The 17,531-nt window shown below is 39.1% G+C and overlaps 1 protein-coding gene across 1 annotated transcript in view; it reads right to left on the bottom strand.

The window, feature by feature from the left end:
• Nucleotides 1–16,491, bottom strand: part of Clip4 (CAP-Gly domain containing linker protein family member 4) — a 54,430-nt gene extending 37,939 nt beyond the window's left edge. Inside the window, exons 1-5 of the mRNA XM_027933521.2 lie at nucleotides 16,424–16,491; nucleotides 10,863–11,010; nucleotides 3,695–3,834; nucleotides 2,866–2,959; nucleotides 1,453–1,614 (exon numbers count right to left, since the gene is read on the bottom strand). Of these exons, the coding sequence (XP_027789322.2) occupies nucleotides 1,453–1,614; nucleotides 2,866–2,959; nucleotides 3,695–3,834; nucleotides 10,863–10,995 (529 nt within the window). The 5' untranslated portion in view covers nucleotides 10,996–11,010; nucleotides 16,424–16,491. The remainder of the gene's footprint in view (nucleotides 1–1,452; nucleotides 1,615–2,865; nucleotides 2,960–3,694; nucleotides 3,835–10,862; nucleotides 11,011–16,423) is intronic.
• Between the last annotated feature and the right edge of the window lie 1,040 nt (nucleotides 16,492–17,531).

Below are 17,531 nucleotides of genomic sequence, written 5' to 3'. Positions count from 1 at the left end.
ATGAAACTTAACAGATCATATGGTCTGAAAAATCTAAAATATTTATTTACTATTTAGTTCTTAGCAGAAAAAAAGACCGCTAATTCCCACTTCAATTCGAACTAGGTGAAACAATGCAGAATTCTCTCACCAATTAAAGACTAAGCATATAAATGTGTGTGTGCGCGCACAAACACACACCACATATATATAAATATATATCCATCTATCCATCCATTCATAATACTCTATTCAACAAATCATTATAAGAAAAGGGGTTGGAGTTCATTACAAGAAAAGAAATCTTGAAATTCTAAGGACATTTTGATATCTTTCAATAAATCGTCATTATGGTATACTTAACCATAGGAAATCCTCCAGACTTGGGAATCCCATGTTGAATGTTTCCTATAACATTTTCTGAAATATTTCTATGTAATATGCCTCTGGTTCTGCAGATTTACCTTAATCGACACACCACCATCCCTGCATGCCCTACCTACAACTGCAGGCAAGCCAGATATGCTCAGGACAAACTTTCTTCAACTATTAAAGACAAGGGACTGGGGCTGGGGCTGGGGCTGAGTGGTAGCGCACTTGCTTGGCATGTGTGAGGCACTGGGTTCATTTCTCATCACTGCATATAAATAAGTAAATAATAAAGGTCTATCAACAAATAAAAAAATATTTTTTAAAAAAGACAAGGTACCATCAATACAGGCTTTCCCCAATACCATTAAGAAAGTGAAAAGGTAAAATTTCAAAGAGAAAATTGACCACCCTTGTGAATCTGTGGTTAGAAACTAATGTTCCATTTTCCTATGGAATCTCTAAAACATGTCTTCTACAGTAGGGGCAATTCAGCATACTCTCTTTTACTAAAGAAATGCTTTTCACTTGTTTTCCAAAGATAACTGACACCCCGCTCCCCCCGCAAGAGGAGAACCAGAAAGTCAAAAGCCAGGCTTGGGATTTAGATGTTAAGATCTTCAATTTTAGTATACCACCATTGAGATTTTGCGGGGAGGGGCAACGGGGGCGGACTGAAATTTCATCTGTTAAGTAGAATCACAGAATTTCAGAAATGAACACCATCTAAAAAAAAATCCTTTATTACTTCTATGCCTACCTCCGAAGGCCTCATTGCTCTATTCCTGGCTACCCAAGCAAAATGAAAGAATTATAAAGCACCTAGAATCAATTACACATAAACCCATGTTACACTGGAGAATCTGAAAAGATAGGAAAACCCAAAGAATGCTATTTTTGTGTCTTTTTATACTAAGACTTATGTGAAATGATAGTAACTAATCTTCAAGAAATAAATTCTAAACTATCTCAGAAATAAAATGAGGAATGAGGTAGGAAAGCATATCAAGATGCATTAGAAGAAAAATTGCCTTAAACTATAATTTTATGCTACTATTAAAATCTCCAATTAATAACAGCTAACAGTGATCTGATAATACTTGCCTTTTGGTTTTGAGGTCTTCAAAATCAGTCTTATAAGTTCTGGGACATCAAAATAAGCAGCATAATGCAAAGCATTCATATTTGTCCAGCGACTCCGCAAACTGACATCTGCTCCCAGGTCAATAAGTCGAGCTGCAAATTTTACAGCTGTCTCTACATCACCTAAAGAAGATTTTCTAAATTATTTTTTCCCAGTACACCTTTTAAGTCCCAATGGAAAAAGTCAAAGCACACTGAATATACCTTAACACCTCAAAAGCTTCACTTTCAGGAATTTATTCTAAGAAAATAATCATATTCAGGTTTGTGAACACTCATCTGTAAAGTTTTTCATTACTGCACTGTTTATTAAAAATAAAATTCTGAAACAACCTAAAAGTACAATAATAAAAACTGGTTAAATAAATTGAGACACCCATATTATGGAATACTATGAAGCCTTTAAAAATAATGTGCTACTCAAAGTGAGTGCTGTGGAAAAATAACTATGGGTAAATGGCAGAAAGATCAATAGAGGGAAGAAAGCAGGAGGTTGAGGGAGGGAAGGGGGTGGAGAGATACTGAGGTCTGAGTTAGAACAAGATATATTCCATGCTTGTATAATTATGTCAAAATGGCATCTACTGTCATGTATAACTAAAAAGAATCATAAAAAAAATATTCCAAGGGAGAAAAAAAAAGTGAGCACTGTGGATCTAGAAATTCCAAGCTGTAATCTGTAATTTTTGTAACTTTTTTTCCCTAGTTAATATTTCTTCTGACTATATTGACTAAAATATAATTTTATGCCTTTTTAAAAATATTGGGGCTTTATTTCATTTTTATATTATAAATTCATTTTTACTTTACAAAATTACCAGTCAATGATGGATTATGGAGGGGGTGGGGGAAGAGTCTTACACCACCCAAAGTTTAAGGCACTCCGTATTAGACTACTGAAATTGGGAGAGATAATCACAATCTATAGTTTAGCTAGAGGCAGATTTATAAAATGCTAAACCACAGGAGAGTATCAATTTTGGAAAATACACATAGATGTTTCCTAAATTGGAACATACCTCCTCCTCAAGCCTACAAAATCTGGGATTCTGTGGAGATTGCTATGCCTAGAAAATGAACTTTGGACTGATCCTGCTGGAAGCCCTTGGGAAAATTCTAGGACAGACCAGTTAACTCTCAGCTAGGAAGCAATTAGACAGGGAGCCTACTGCAGAAAAGTTGAGAGGTAGCAGGAGAGTATAAAACTTTCCAGAGAAAAAGAAACAAGGTTTAGGAAGGACCTAACAGATTCCTCACCCAGTTGAAGAGTTCTGCCTGTTGACTGTCTTCCCAGGTCTCTGACTGGTGCACACAGAGGTTAAGCAAGCACAGATGCAGATGACCCAAGCAAGCAACAGATTACCACATACTTACCAATACCATGAGCTCCAGACTTGCAAGTATAATGTAAAAGAGTCATATCTGTCAGTCCATCTCTATCATTCACATTGCAACCTCTCTTAAGAATCTAAGAAAGCCAAGAAAAAACATGATTACAACCTAACTTCAGAAGTACCAGTGACTTCCAAATCAGTGCTGGGGAGCCAAGTTGGTCTGTCCTACCTGAATTACACCCAACAATAATGAATATCCCGCAGTCAACATAATGAATATTGAACTTGTTCCCCACAGAAGAAAATTCTTAAAAGATGACTCCAAAGTAATCTGTTACTCAAAATATTGCTCTTCTCAAAAATGAGCAAAAAAAACTTTTCCCCAATCAGTAGAATACTACTTTAAGAAAGTACAAACACTGTCCTCCTACAATATGACAACATGTGGGTCAAGAACGGCCCCCTCCAAGAATCAAACATTTTTATATTTAAAAGCCCAGATCTTTGTCAAATCATTCAAAATTGTAGACAGAATGTGATGGTGATCAAATCCCTTCAAGAAATGCATGCAAGTTTGCAAAAGCAATTTGTATAAAGGAGAAAATATGCAAAGTGCCTCTCCCTACCCCTACCCAAATGTCTCCAGTGCTGGAACCCCAGGTGTAAGAAAGTACAGAGCATGAGGAGCAGGAGGACAAGATCAGAGCACCCACCCGCTGCCCATGCAAACACAAAGGACAAAAGCAAAACCTTGAAGCGCTTCACCTTCATCACTATCTCCCCATTCAGATGGGTGGGGTGGGAGGGTTCTATACCATTAACAATCCTAACAATAATGCAAAATGGAAAATGCAACAATTTTTTTTTACCTCATTTCCAATAATGTCAATGTTTTGCTGGACCTGAGGAACCCACTGTCTTAAAATGGCAAATAATTCTGAGACGGAAGTTTTGGGATCAAAGAGAATTTCCTGGCATGAGGCATCATTAGGATCAAAGAAGGAAAACTCTGAAATTTTAAAAAAAGGTAGAATTCAGATTTGTTACAGGTTTCAAATATACTGAAAATAATAAATAATAGGATTAAAACTCAAATGACACAGATATTTTTTAAATGGTAGACAAAAAGTAGACTCGACCTTACATAATTCTCAAAACCAGTGCCAGGGTGACCAAAAACAAGGCTTGTCTAAATTTCTGAGGCAATGAGACTTCCATGTATCACACTATATTTTATCTTAGATGAAACCAAATGTGAGTACACAGATCTCAAACCCTGAATTTTCCAAGTATTTTTTCTAAGGCACAGAAAAAAAACCTATCTAATTTTACCAGTAGTCTTCTTCTCAAAACACAAATGTCATGAATAGTAGAAATCACATCTATGATAACAAAAATGAAAATAATAAATATGCCAAATATTAAATACACTAGATAAAAACTTGTGATTTCAAATGTTCTTTCTACTTTCCTATTTTCCTAATTTCCTATAATAAAGAGCTTTGCTTTTTACCCACTGAAGAAATCTGAGGAGAAAGGCTATTCCAACAGATAAGGATGTAGAAATTTGGGACAAAAATGACTGGGTGGTTGTGGAATTGGTATTAGTAAAACCACAGAATATGAGACAAAATTGATTGTGTGATCTAGATATTTCTTAAAATATCCTTCCCAAGATTTAGAGAAAAAGACTGATCATCCTACAACTACAGAAGAAGGGAATGGCTCATGAAGAAAATAAAATATTTCAAGGGGAAAAAAAAAATCAATTCTACTGTCTTCATCCAAACAAACAAAAAAAAAAAAAATGGGGACTATAAAAAAAAGACATATCTAAAAAAGGAAAACATTAGAAAACTAAAGTCTGCTGAGCACTTAGAATTTAACTGCCACAAACACCTTACCCGCCAGGTATTGTTATTCTCATTTTGTGTAAGAGAAAATCATATTGAACAACTAGCTCACAGTCACGCAGCTACTGAGTGGGAAATCTGGAGTGGGAAGCGAGGTCTGTCCCCAAGCCTGTCTTCTTTCCTCCCTTAGGCTGCTGCTGGCTGAGATAACTCTGTTGAGCTCCGACTACAGCAGCAAACACAAGCAGCAGGACTCACAGGGCTAATTTTTCTTCTTTGTATATTTACATATTTTCCAAAATCATAATATGTACACATAAGTCTTACTTCACAGAGTTGGGATAATGAAAATATGAAAGGAGAAACACCAAACCAGCCCAAAGGGGCTTGTTTAAAAAAAAAAAAAAAAAAGCAGAGCAGCATCCACTAGACAAAAATCGACTTTCCAATCCCCCGACCCATACACACATGCAGGTAGCAGGGAGGCACTGGAATTGAACCTAGGGACGTTTATATCCCCAGCTACATCCCCAGCACTTTTTAAATTTTTTTATTTTGAGGGAGCGTCTCACAAAAAGTTACCAAGTCTGGCCTTAAAACTGCAATCTTCCTGCCTCAGCCTCTGGAGTCACTAGGATCACAGGCCTCTGCCATGTGCATTTTGTTAGTGGCCTCTGCTGAAGTTCCTTGGTCAGTCATCCTACTCTGTTCAAAGAGGGACTGAGGGGAAAACGTGATTCCCAGTGCTTCAGAACAACTGTTGAAAAGTGGGACTTTGAAGCTGGGTATGGTAGTGCACACCTGTAATCCCAGCAGCTAAGGAGACTGAGGTAGGAAGATCAAGAGTAAAACTCCAGCCTCAGCACCTTAGTGAGGCCCTAAGCAAATCAGTGAGACCCAATCTCTAAAGAAAATACAAAAAAGGGCTGGGGATGTGGCTCAGTGATTAAGTTTCCCTGGGTTCAATACCCAATATAAAAAAAAAAAAAAAGAAAGAAAAATGGGATACTTCACACAGTTAAGAATCTAAGAATGTAAGAATTCTTAAAGAATATAAGAGAAGGATGGATTCCAACTGGTCCAAAACCAACTATGGACCAAGATCGTGTGCCTTTTTGGAAAAATGGATGAAATTTACAACGGATAACTTGGAATTACAATGACCACTCTGGGAAACCTTTAATTTAGACAAGATAATTCATTGTGGCAGTGCCCTGGAACAGGAAGGATCCTGAAGCTCTCAGACAATGGAATGCATCCTTTGATTTGGATGCAGAACCTTCTAAAAACCAAAATGACACACACACACAAAAAAAAAGAAAGAAAGAAAAAGAAACTTCTCTAAAAAATCCTTATAGCGTGCAAATGAAAAATCTCTAATACAAAGTTTTGGCCATCAGAATGGGTAACCTTCTAGCTGCCAGAGGCACAAGGTGGATCCAGCTTCCTTTATCAAACTAGAAGCTTTGGAGTATTGGCAAAAATTTTGAAATGAATGCTAAACTATCTATGCTTAGGTCTATATGTTCATATGTATTTACAAAAGTTAAACAGACATGAGTAAAAATCTCAAGTGCTTATTCTAAGTATTCCTAAAACATTCAGAAAAATAGGAACTAACCCAAGTGCCTTTTAAGATCACATCACTTAGGTAATCTTTGGTAAATAAAAATACTAATGGTTTACTTTAAAAAAAATGGATATGCCTGCAGAGTGTTAGCATTAAGTATGACACAAACATAAACTTTAATTCTACCTAGGTTTACTATTCAAATAAGCTCATGTTATAAAACAAATTAATTACAAGTAAGTTCATGCTATCTGTTACAAAATTTTTCAGCAAGAAAAAAACTTAGATGATGATGAGCTACTTAATGTCTTATGAAATTTTTATGAGTAATCAAAGTATAATTGTTAAAACAAGTGAATTAAGTTGATTATGTCCACATAAAATACTGAAACATTAATTGCTGAAAAAAAAGTTTATCTGCTTTTGGACAGATGAATGAAAGATGTCTAGGTGTTAGTAAACATGTCCTGCGCTACAATGAAAAACTGTACCACAAGGAAGGACACTTCTAGGAATTATGAAAAGGTATATTCATAAATTTGCCAATCTACAGAATCCTATCATGACAGTTAAGAAAAGATGTGAGGACGTGGCTTTTGTTGAGGAAAAGGAAAATGAAGAAAAACTAAATGGCTATAGGAAACTGGGAAGAAAGAAATTCTTTTGCTGCCAAGCAAGCTAAAAATAAAAGAATGTATAATTAATTTCAGAATTATGCAAAAACAGAATGTGAGCATCTCTCAGTTAAAATGATAAAATTTCTCTTGATAGGAGAGTGTAAAAAGTTTGGTTTGGGCTGGGGCTGTAGCTCAGTGGTAGTGATTTGCCTGGCATGCATGAGGTACTGGGTTTGATTCTCAGCACCTCATATAAATAAATGAATAAAATAAAGATCCATCAACATCTAAAAAATTTTTAAAAATTAAAATTTGGATTTAACTTTTCAGAGGGCCTCCTAGGAAACAAAGATTCTGGGGTTTATAAGATAATTTCCTGTGCTTCGTGTTATCTTTGCCAGGTCTTGGGTTACTTAAATTTTTCCCTGAAAAGAGCCAAAGCTCTTTAGTCTGTCTTTCTTCTTCTTTTTCTCTTTTTTCAACTATATGGCCTTCTGTATTTACCTTTGAAATTTTTGTCATTTTCGTAAAATAGATAACTAAGTACCCATGATCCTATTCAATTAAGTGTTTTGAATCTTCTGACATTTTTTGCAAACTTCTGAAAACTCTAATTCTGGATGAAGACTTTTTGACCTCAGATTAACTTTGGGATATTTCAGAAAGACCCAAAAAACCCCAAACAGAAAGAGTTGTTAAAGTAATTAAGCTTATTTGCATGGGAAGAATTATCAAGCAAAAGTAAAACCAATTAGGCACAAGAAGCACTATCAAATAAAGGTCATATTTAACCCTCCTTATGTTATATTTGTATGGGTATATTATCAATAACTGTTCCAGAAACGGTATGAAATTCTTAGTAATTTGATAGGTCCTGGTATAATATTATCAGTTATAATTCCAGTTATCTTAAAATGTCAAAGAAATGACCAAATTTCCTCATCAACTGTATGACAATGAACTCCCATAATCTTTACTCACAGCCTTAAGGCTTTTGTCCTAACAGGCAGTTATTATTTGGCTCTCATGTCTTCCTGAAAGCTTTGACAAGCATCTATGATACAAAACAGCAAGACGATTCAGGGAAAAGACAAATACAAATTTCTGATAACTTTAAAATCATACCAGCTCAACAGACTCCAAGCACAAGAACATAAAGAAAACTATACTAGGGTACATAATAGTAAAATTGCTCAGAACCAGTAATAAAGAGAAAAATCTTAAAAGCAGCTGGAGGTAGGAGGGGAAACACACATTACATGCAGAGAAACAAAAATGATAGCAATGATGGCAGATTTCCCATCAAAAACAATGCAAGAGGGGACACCGAAGAGCAACATCTTTAAAATATTGAAAGAAAACAATTAAGGACCTAGAATTATACACCCTGCAAATTTGTTTTTCAAAACAGAAGGTGAAACAAACATGCTTTGGACATAAAATAACTGAAAGGACTCATCACTGGTCATAAAAAAATTAAAGGAGGTCTCCCAGGCAGAAGGAAAAAGGTACCATGGAAATCTGGGTCCCCACACGGGAAGGAAGAGCACTAGGAATGGTAACCACATGAGTAAGTAAGATTTTTCACATTCTTATTTAAAGAAAGCATCATGGTGTTTATGACATCTATAGCGTGTGCTCTGTGTGAACTGGCTCTGAAGACATTTCAAAGCAGAAGATTGCAAAACTGTCTTGCATTAGGAGAGCTCACGGGGCAGCCACCTAGCGGGTCCACAGTAGGCTCCACAACCAAGGCCTGGTTTGTGTGAACTGGTTTGTTTCTTGGTTTTAATCTTATTGGGACCACTCGGGGCTACATGATCGGACTTCTCTCCAACTTCACCTCCTCCACTCTGCCCCTCAGCTGCTTATCTTCTCAGCAAGAGGACTTCTATTAATTCTTAGTGTACACCAAGGTTTCCCCCCTAGTTCTTTCTAGAATGCTTCTCCCCAGACCCTCTCATGATTCTTCAGAGAAGCCCTCCCCCAATCTGGTTATCTGTCAGAGTAGCCACCCTGCCCGATGACTTCCCACCACAGCACCCATCTCTTTTCTCCATAGAACTCATTACAATCTATTTTTGTTCTATTTAATTCATCTGTTTGTTTATTGTCTGTCTTCCCTTCAAAAAGATCTGTCTTGGTCACTGTGGCAACCCAGCACGTACGGCAGTACCTAGGACATGGGAAGCCCTCGATAAACATCTGCTCCACAGATGCAATTCCAAATGCTGCATTTTAAGGGAATACTGACTTCAATTTATAAGAAAATAACTAGGATGGAAAGAGTCTAAAAGTCCTGACAATGAGGACCTGCTGAGGGAACTAGAAACAGGTGGCCAAAGGATGCACACAGTGAGAAAAAGGTTCAAATTATCTTAAATACTTGAAGGCTGTCATAGAAAGAGGTGTTTCTCCCACATTGTACCAGTTGGCCAAAGTTTCAGGGAGACATAATCCATTTACAAAAACAAATCTACTACAACTAAAGCTTTTTAATGATGAAATTAACTATTTCATTAGTTTCAAAGTACTGAAGACATGCAAGAGGCTGGATGGTGATCTGTCAGAGAGCCTGCAAATGGTCCTTCTATACCAGAAGGGAGGAAAAGCAGAAGTACAGGACCACAAAGATTCTCAGAATCTGGGGCCTGAAAACTACTAGGAATGTTTGAATTCAGTTATACAAAGTTATATTCATTATCATCTTTCATTCAATGTATTTATTCAACAAATGTTGAACAACTAATCTCAACAAATGGCTGTATTAGCCTTTAGGTAAGCAAAAATAAAACGTGACTGTTACTCCATCCCAAAGACCTACCGTCTAGGAAAGGAAATAAGATGATTCTAATTTAAGATAGAAAAAACATCATAAGCGAGGTAAAATGTTCAAGGTTTTAGTTCAAGGTTTCCTCAGTATAAATGATTTTGTTATAACTGAAAATAAACCCAGTCAACTTTTATAAAAGCAGCAAACAAGCCAGGCACAGTAGCACATGCCCATAATCCCAGCAACTCAGGAGGCTGAGGCAGAAGATTACAAGTTAAAGGCCAGCCTCAGCAACTCAGCAATCCTCTGCTCAAAATAAAAAATTAAAAAGGGTTGGGGATGAGCTCAATGGTAGAGTACCTCTGGGTTCAATCCCCAGCACCATGGGCAAGGGGAGCTGCAAATAATTCCCAAGATTGGGGTACAGGTTTTAGGTAATACTTTGGGTGACAGCTGTATGAAACTCCTATAGAACCAGAATACAAAAAAATGTAGAAAACTTAGAGAAGAGAAATTACTAGAACAAACATGAACAAAAAGACAAATTCTTAATCTAATAACTTTATATCTATTAATATTTAAAAATTGTATTATTTCTATCTCCAAAGATGATTTGAAATAGTGACCCAATATTTTACCTGAAAAACTCTAAATTAAAAATGTAACAATTCTATCAAATTTACCTCCTGGTTTCCTTTCTTCTTTTTCTTTTATCAACTACTTATAAAATACAGTCCTCAGGAAATAAATCAAAATAGACAAAAACTAGGACACTTCTAAATTTACAGTTTACAAAGGAGAATTAAATGGACCAATTTAAAGAGGAACCAATCTCATTCCATATTCCAGGGAAGGGTCTCTTGCAGTCTTTGCCTTAGTACACGGCTTTTTTAGCAATTCAGTGTATTTAACCAAAATAAATACATCAATAGCAAAAGAATGCTTGATATCTAAGCACCATTACATTCTAAAAATAAAATCCTCTAAATCCATCATGGTGCTTAAAATTAACGTTTTTACATAATAAAAATGCTGACAGCAGAAATAAAGCATTTAGCTTAAGAGGCAGAAAATGCAATAAGCGATTGTATTTTGAAAAAGGAAAGCTTTAGCAATTTTATAAAAATCAGAGCAAATGGTTTCAGAAAAAAATTATGAGTGCAAAGAGGGCATAAGACAGAAGTCAAGTTACCAGTTTACAGAAAACAGAGTTATGTCACATACCACAGTCTGAAGGCATTGGTGCAGCGGAAATGGAAAAGATAACTGGTGTATAAGAACCTGAAAATAAAAAGGGGTATCTTCCAATCAAAGGATTTCCTTCTAATGGAAAATCTGGAAGGTCCTCTATGGTCATCTTCTAGGAAGCCACCTAAGTGAAAAAGAAAGGGGAAAAATAAAGTATTTCTTCTTTATTTATATGCAATTTTGAATGATTGCCTTCAATCACAAAAAATGCTAAAATTCTTTTAATATCTAAGCTAGTGACATTTTCAACTTCAATCTTTAAGAGTCTCTTTTATGACAGGAAAACAGTTCTCTTAGCAAAACTGTTGTGTAAAATACACATTGCTTCATACTGCTTCTTATCCAGTCAGCAGCATACATAATCTCTTCTAGACAGAGTTCAAGAATAATAAACTATAATCGGTAAAAAGATATTTCCCAATAATAGGTAAAAAACAGTTTAAAATGCTGAGCTATTCTACTAAATAGATGACATCCTCTTACTCATGGTAACATACAAGAGCATATTATCCCTGCAGGTGGATCTTGGACTTCTTATAATGCTGACACGGGTTGTATCATTTGTCATCCAGTAGCTGGTGTCATGTGCTCATCCCATGAAAATAATCTAGTTTAGAATGTTTCCATTATTTTCTGATATCCCAGAAAACTTTACTGAAAATTAATCATGTCGCTTTCACAAATGTAAGAGCTTACTGAGAATGTTCCACTTAATGTACGAGGGTCTATTTATTCTATCCTAGCAGAAGATGGAAAGCCATGTCTTTTAAACCATATCACTTTTATTACCTCTATTTCCCAGAAAACATGAGTGCTTAGAATACATTTGCTCTAAATTAGACTTGTGCTACCCTAGCCTAGATCTCAGAAATGACATAGAAAGCAGAGAAATGCTAAGTAAAAATTATGCAGATAAAAACTTTACAGTTTATTTTGCATCAGGTCTTTATTCTGAAATGTTTTGAGCCCTTATATTTTTAAATATAAGCAGAAAATCATATTATGAAACCAAATGAAAATGATTTTAGACTATTTTCAGTAGAAAAAAATAGAATAAGTTACGGAAAAAAGTTTTTCAATGATAGCTCGATCTAGTCGCAGATAATGCCATACTAGATATTACTCAACATGAGCTCTATTCTTGATTAACCAACCCTGTACTTACTTAATCATCTCTATCATCCCACCCCTCTCCAAGGAAACCATCATTTCTCTGAGCTATTGGGTTTCTTCCAAATTTGACTCAACACTAGAAGAAACTGGTAAGAGTAAGATGCTTTCTTTTTTCCTCAAGGAGTATGCATTTATATAAACAGGGATATTGCATATTAAATAACCTAAACAAGTTGTTATTATTTTGAAGGTATTTAAATTTTCTTGGATGCTACAAAATTACTTGTCACCCAATACTCTGAACACTTTGACATGAACCTTGCCACATAAACAGAAAGAAAACTAATTGTGATCTTCCTCAAACACTGTCAACTCCAAGCACAAGGACAGCCCTCCCTCACACTACAGCTTCTCCCTAACTCAGGATTTCTACTTGCTGCCCTCTGCTTGCTTGGGAGTAAATATGGGCCCATATTCTGCAAAGGCTATGAGGCTTCCTTGAGAGGTAAGAAACAAAGTTTAACAGATAACTGTTAAGGAACCACACATGGCTCTACTATCTTTTGATTTTTCAAAGACCCCTGATTCTGCCTCATCACAGAAGTAGTAAGAAATGTCCACCAACTTCTTCCAAGTGGTTCAGGGCTAACAGGACCCTAGAAAGAGCCTCACTGATTTACTTAGAATATAGCTGCTCAAATAACAGGAAACCACGATATTCAGAATCATAAGGCCCTTCGTTCAATTTCCCACAGCAATCTGTCAAAAGACTTTATTTTCATGGATTCCAAAATAAGACTGACTAACATGTGAAAAGCACACCTCCAATGATCCTTTCATTTTCTACCCACAAAACATCTATTCAATCACTAAACAAGTATGTATAGCATTGAACACTTACCCCTAGGCCCTAAAGAGAATATCAAAGTAAGACACCTGCCCCCAAGTTCAGTTATGCATTCAACAAATATTTGTTTCTTACCAAGCCCTAAACTGGGCTTATCAAATACCAAGAAAGTGGATTTGCCTCTGCCCTCATGTAGATTCCAGGCTAGCACTGAATTTCTATGAGAAAGCTGTGATTACACTGTAATAGTAACAAGTGCTGTGGCTGAGAAGAGCTGCAAACTATGAGCACAGACTCAAGATGGTTAGTGAAGGATTCCTGGGGCATTAATAATTAAAAGCTGTGATGTCCAACTAGGAAGCCACCAGATACATGTGGCTATTTAAATTAAATTTCAGATTCAGTTCATCCATGGCTTCAGCTCCACTCAGGGGCTCAAAAGCTCAAGCTGTCTTTGGCTAATGCTACTATACTGCACAAGTGCACAAAGAACACTTCGTCACAGAAAGTTGTACTGAACAGCAGGAAAATGGTGCAGTTTACTCTCTAAAATGAAAAAATATATACAGATGCCTGAATCAAGAAAAAACAAAGGCTAATTCTCTAAGCAAGTCCAAGAAGCATTATTATAAATAATTAACGAGGGAACTGTTAGACTTTTAGTAAAGAGATAATTGTAGGTTTAAACAAGGAGAAAGAGTGAAGCTGATCCTATAAAGATCACTAATTTATATATTTCAAAACTAGGGTTGTTATGAGCAATAAAACACCACACACAATTATCGCCTGTTTAAAAGGTCTTGCTGATGGGACTATATTTGGTAAACACAAAATGTTAGAAATAAAGACTATAAATAGTATACCATGTGCTAAATTTTCTTCAAAATAGAAGTGAACACATTTGTCATATTCCAAGATTCAATCTTTCAGCCCAGGTAGTCCATATCAAATGAAAGCATTACAAAAAAAAATGCATATTCACATTAGCAAATTAGGATGGAAGCAGAGGATTTTGCGTCATAAAAATGTAGGGAACAGACTTTTACCATTTTCGAGTCTCTGCTTTCCCTCCCTGTCCTGTACACCTGCTCTTGGGCCATTTAGACACTCACTTTGAACTGTGCAGGAGATTCATAACTGACAAGTGTCAAAGTGAAAGTGAAGTATAAAGTATCTGACGAATGTTTTGTGGAGGAAGGTATTTATTATATCAAAGGCACTGTTTTATACTATGATATTACAATATGAGCCACAGCCTAGCTTGAAACATACAGAAAATAAGTATCCCCTCAGAGTATCATCCTCTGATACGTATCAAAACATTGTCTCAGAACAGTTGAAATCCAAATGGCCTTTGGACAGTCTCTGGATGAAGTGTAAAACTTCACATCTCATTCAAAAGAATGCTAACGTTGTAAACCCATCAATCTCATCCATAAGGACACGGGCTAAAACGTGTGTCTGTTTAGGGCAGGTCTCAGTTCAGGTGTTCTTCCAACTTCCCTTACCAACGCAGATGATTTAGAATTAAGGAATTCCAAGGTAGCAACGCATTGGAAGGAAAGTCAGACGGTTTAGTTTTGAATACCCACTGGGCAAACGGTTTTCTCAACTATTTAATAAACAAGGGGGGGTGTAAGGGTACCGAGTGAGAAACCTAAGGAGGCTGATGTCTGGATAAACCACGACGGATGGTGCACAGCAATGCGCCTGGGAAGGACTCCTAGGGCGTCCGCGGCCGCCACCGCAGCGGCTGCAGAGCGTGGGCCAGAACCCAGCTCTGCCTGGCTCCGCATGGCCCTGCGGGACCCGCACACTCCGCGACACCTATCTCATGCTAAAGTTAAACAGTCTGACAGCTGCGGAAACCAGACCCCACATCTCTGCCCTGTGGGCCGCGCCACCCCAGGGAGGCCTCCCTGCAGCGGGTGACACCAGCGCCCACAGGAGGCGGCCGCGCGGCTTCCAGAGCCCCCAGCGCCACCGCGCCCCCTCCCCGAAACGCCAACAGCCCCCGGTACCCGCGCTGCCGCCCTCCCGGGTTTGGAGCCTGCCTCCCACCCGCGGCCCAGGAGGCCCCGCGCGCCCCGCCCCACCTGCCTCCTCCAGGTCCTCTCCGAGAGCCAGCTGGGGACGCGGGGGCGCGAAGGAAAAACCGATAGCGCGCTCGCCGCGGGCGGCTGTGTCCGGTGGCCGCCGCGGAACCTCCCACTGCGCTGCTCCCCGACCTCTCCCGCGCCCCTCCCGCCGGCAGCCTCCGCGCCGCGCGCGCCGGAGCCGGGCCCCACGCGGGTCGGCGCGCGCGCGCGCAGTGCAGCAGCCCCGGCTGCGCGCAGGCCTCGGCCTCAGCCCGGCGCACGCGCCTGCGCCCGCTCGCCTGCCGCCTGCGCCCCTGCGCCCCTCAACAGGCGGAAGATCAGCCGCATGCTGCGCGGCGGGTCCTCGACGCCGGCACAGTCTGATGGGCTTCGTGACTTTCCCGGACATGGGCTGCGGCAGCGGGGATCTGTCCAGCGCTGTAAAGCCAAGTTCTCCCAGGAACCCCGCCTGGCCGGACAGACATTTGGTGCAGCAGCTCTTGGCGCTACTTACATCCTCCTCTTTAGAGCCCTTAGCAGTGCCAGCCTGGCCTGCTTTGCTCACTCGTATCCTGGGCTAGAGTCTCCACCACTGCTTTTAGGAGCAGGGACAGTGTCTCACCCTTTTCCAGTAGTGAGGGCATGCAGACCTGCACCGTCTAGATTAGATCCATCAGTCAATTATCTTTTTGCAGGTCTTGCTGTGAAAACCCTAGTCAATGCTATACCCACATTGAGCAGTGTGGAGGCAGAGGAGAGAAGGGAGTAGTCACCGCAGGAGTTGATGTCCCCTACTCTGCTCCCTCCTCCCCTACCTTACTTACATCATCCTGATCTCCTTTTCTATCTCCTAAGAATTCGAAAGTGGTGAAACTGTGACACTTAACAGTTGTGGACACTCACCTCCTGGTTCTGCCTTTCAGTGAAAAGAAAGGTGTTGACGTTTTCCTGTGTCCCTTTCAGGTGGAGACCTAATGAGACTACAATGAGGTTTTTAAGCCTGAGTCAACAGCGTCACACCATAACAACTCTCTGAGGCACACACTGTTTTGCTGTCCTTCCATGTTCACCAAGCCCAATGCCTGGCAGTAATATGTTGAATAAATCAATGACTGAAAGAATGTCACCAGTATCTCTGGAAGAGCTGAAGTGAGTGCACACCACACACCAGAACATCTTTTCCTGTTAGCACCATTGATGGGGGAGGGGGGCAAAAAAACTTTCTGGTTACTTCAGTCCTTCTTACAACATCTCCCACAGTGGCTATAGTTGAACACCTCCAGTAACAAAGAACTCACTATCTCCTAAAGTAGCCGACTTGTCTCGGACCAGCTTTTTGGAAATGTTTTTCCTTCCTTGGGAGCTAACATCTGGCTCCCTGCCAGTCCCCCTCCTTTGGTTGTTTCTACCCTAGAAACTCAGATCAAGTCTGACTCCAATTTAAGCATTGTCTGTCTCTTAGGCTGTGACTTATATAACATTGTTACAAACCTACTCACCAGCATGCTGAAGGAGTCCTCAGGATGTATCACAGATTGTCTTGAGCCCTCTTAAATGTGATGCTCGGGAATGAATGGGTGGCCTGTTGAATGCAGAGAGGAGTGAGCCTGCCACCTCTTTCTACGCCTATGCTTCTGTGAACATAGCTCAAAATATCAAAATGGTTGTTTGTAGTAGTCACATCACATTGTTGAATTGGGTGGAGCACACTGCCAACTAAAACCCACGGTGCTTATGCAATATTAAATACCATCACCATCCCACATCCCTGGTCAGCTGCCAGCTTCTCTGTCCCTGCAGGCTCTGTATCTTCATGCACTCTCCGAGATAATGTGACACAGATGCTTCCTCCTCCCTATGAGGACTCCACCTCCCTTTCCCTGTTTTCCTAATACTTTTTTCTTGTCTAACCTACCCACCTCACTCTTCAACTGGTTACAAGAGGGAAGGCAGTCTGCCTTTGGTGAACTTTAAACAACTGTAAATGAGGACTATTGTCACAGAAACTCATAAAGATCTATTGTAACAGAAGGAGCTGTTAGTGAAATTTCCACAAGTATTCAATTTGCTAATTTAAATCATCCCTCTAAGTTAATAATATTAGTAGATTCCAGGGTGTGGCTAGCTGAGCCATTATTAGCTCTAACAAAGGTCTCTGTTAGAACCAGCCAGGTCACTGGCTTTTTCTGCTACACCCAACACCATACAATACATAGACTAATTCCCAGGACACCATGTCACCAGAAAGAGTCCCTAACTCACCTGGTTCTTTATTTCAAAAACTGAAGTTACTTCCCTGCCCATCATCATGAATACAGGTACCCACTGGACTCATGTTCCACAGAACCACCCCCATCAACCCCTCACAAAGTCTTAGAACTAGGTATTGTCCAGTTATCAAGAATGATATTGGACAATGATACAAAGCCAGAACTTGGAGCTGGAACTATCAGTTGGAAAGGCACATGGAATATGATCCAATAGCAGCTGCTGAAGTTGCAATATAGCAACAAACCAAGGAAGGGGTCTACAGTGGTGGTCAATATCAGTGTAGAGAAAAGGCAACTTCTGAATGTCCACTGTGTATCACTTTACCTACCAGATCTT

The sequence above is a fragment of the Marmota flaviventris genome, chromosome 14, assembly GCF_047511675.1.
Source record: "Marmota flaviventris isolate mMarFla1 chromosome 14, mMarFla1.hap1, whole genome shotgun sequence".
NCBI classification, from domain to species: Eukaryota; Metazoa; Chordata; class Mammalia; order Rodentia; family Sciuridae; genus Marmota; species Marmota flaviventris.
This window is presented reverse-complemented; position numbering and strand designations above follow the sequence as displayed.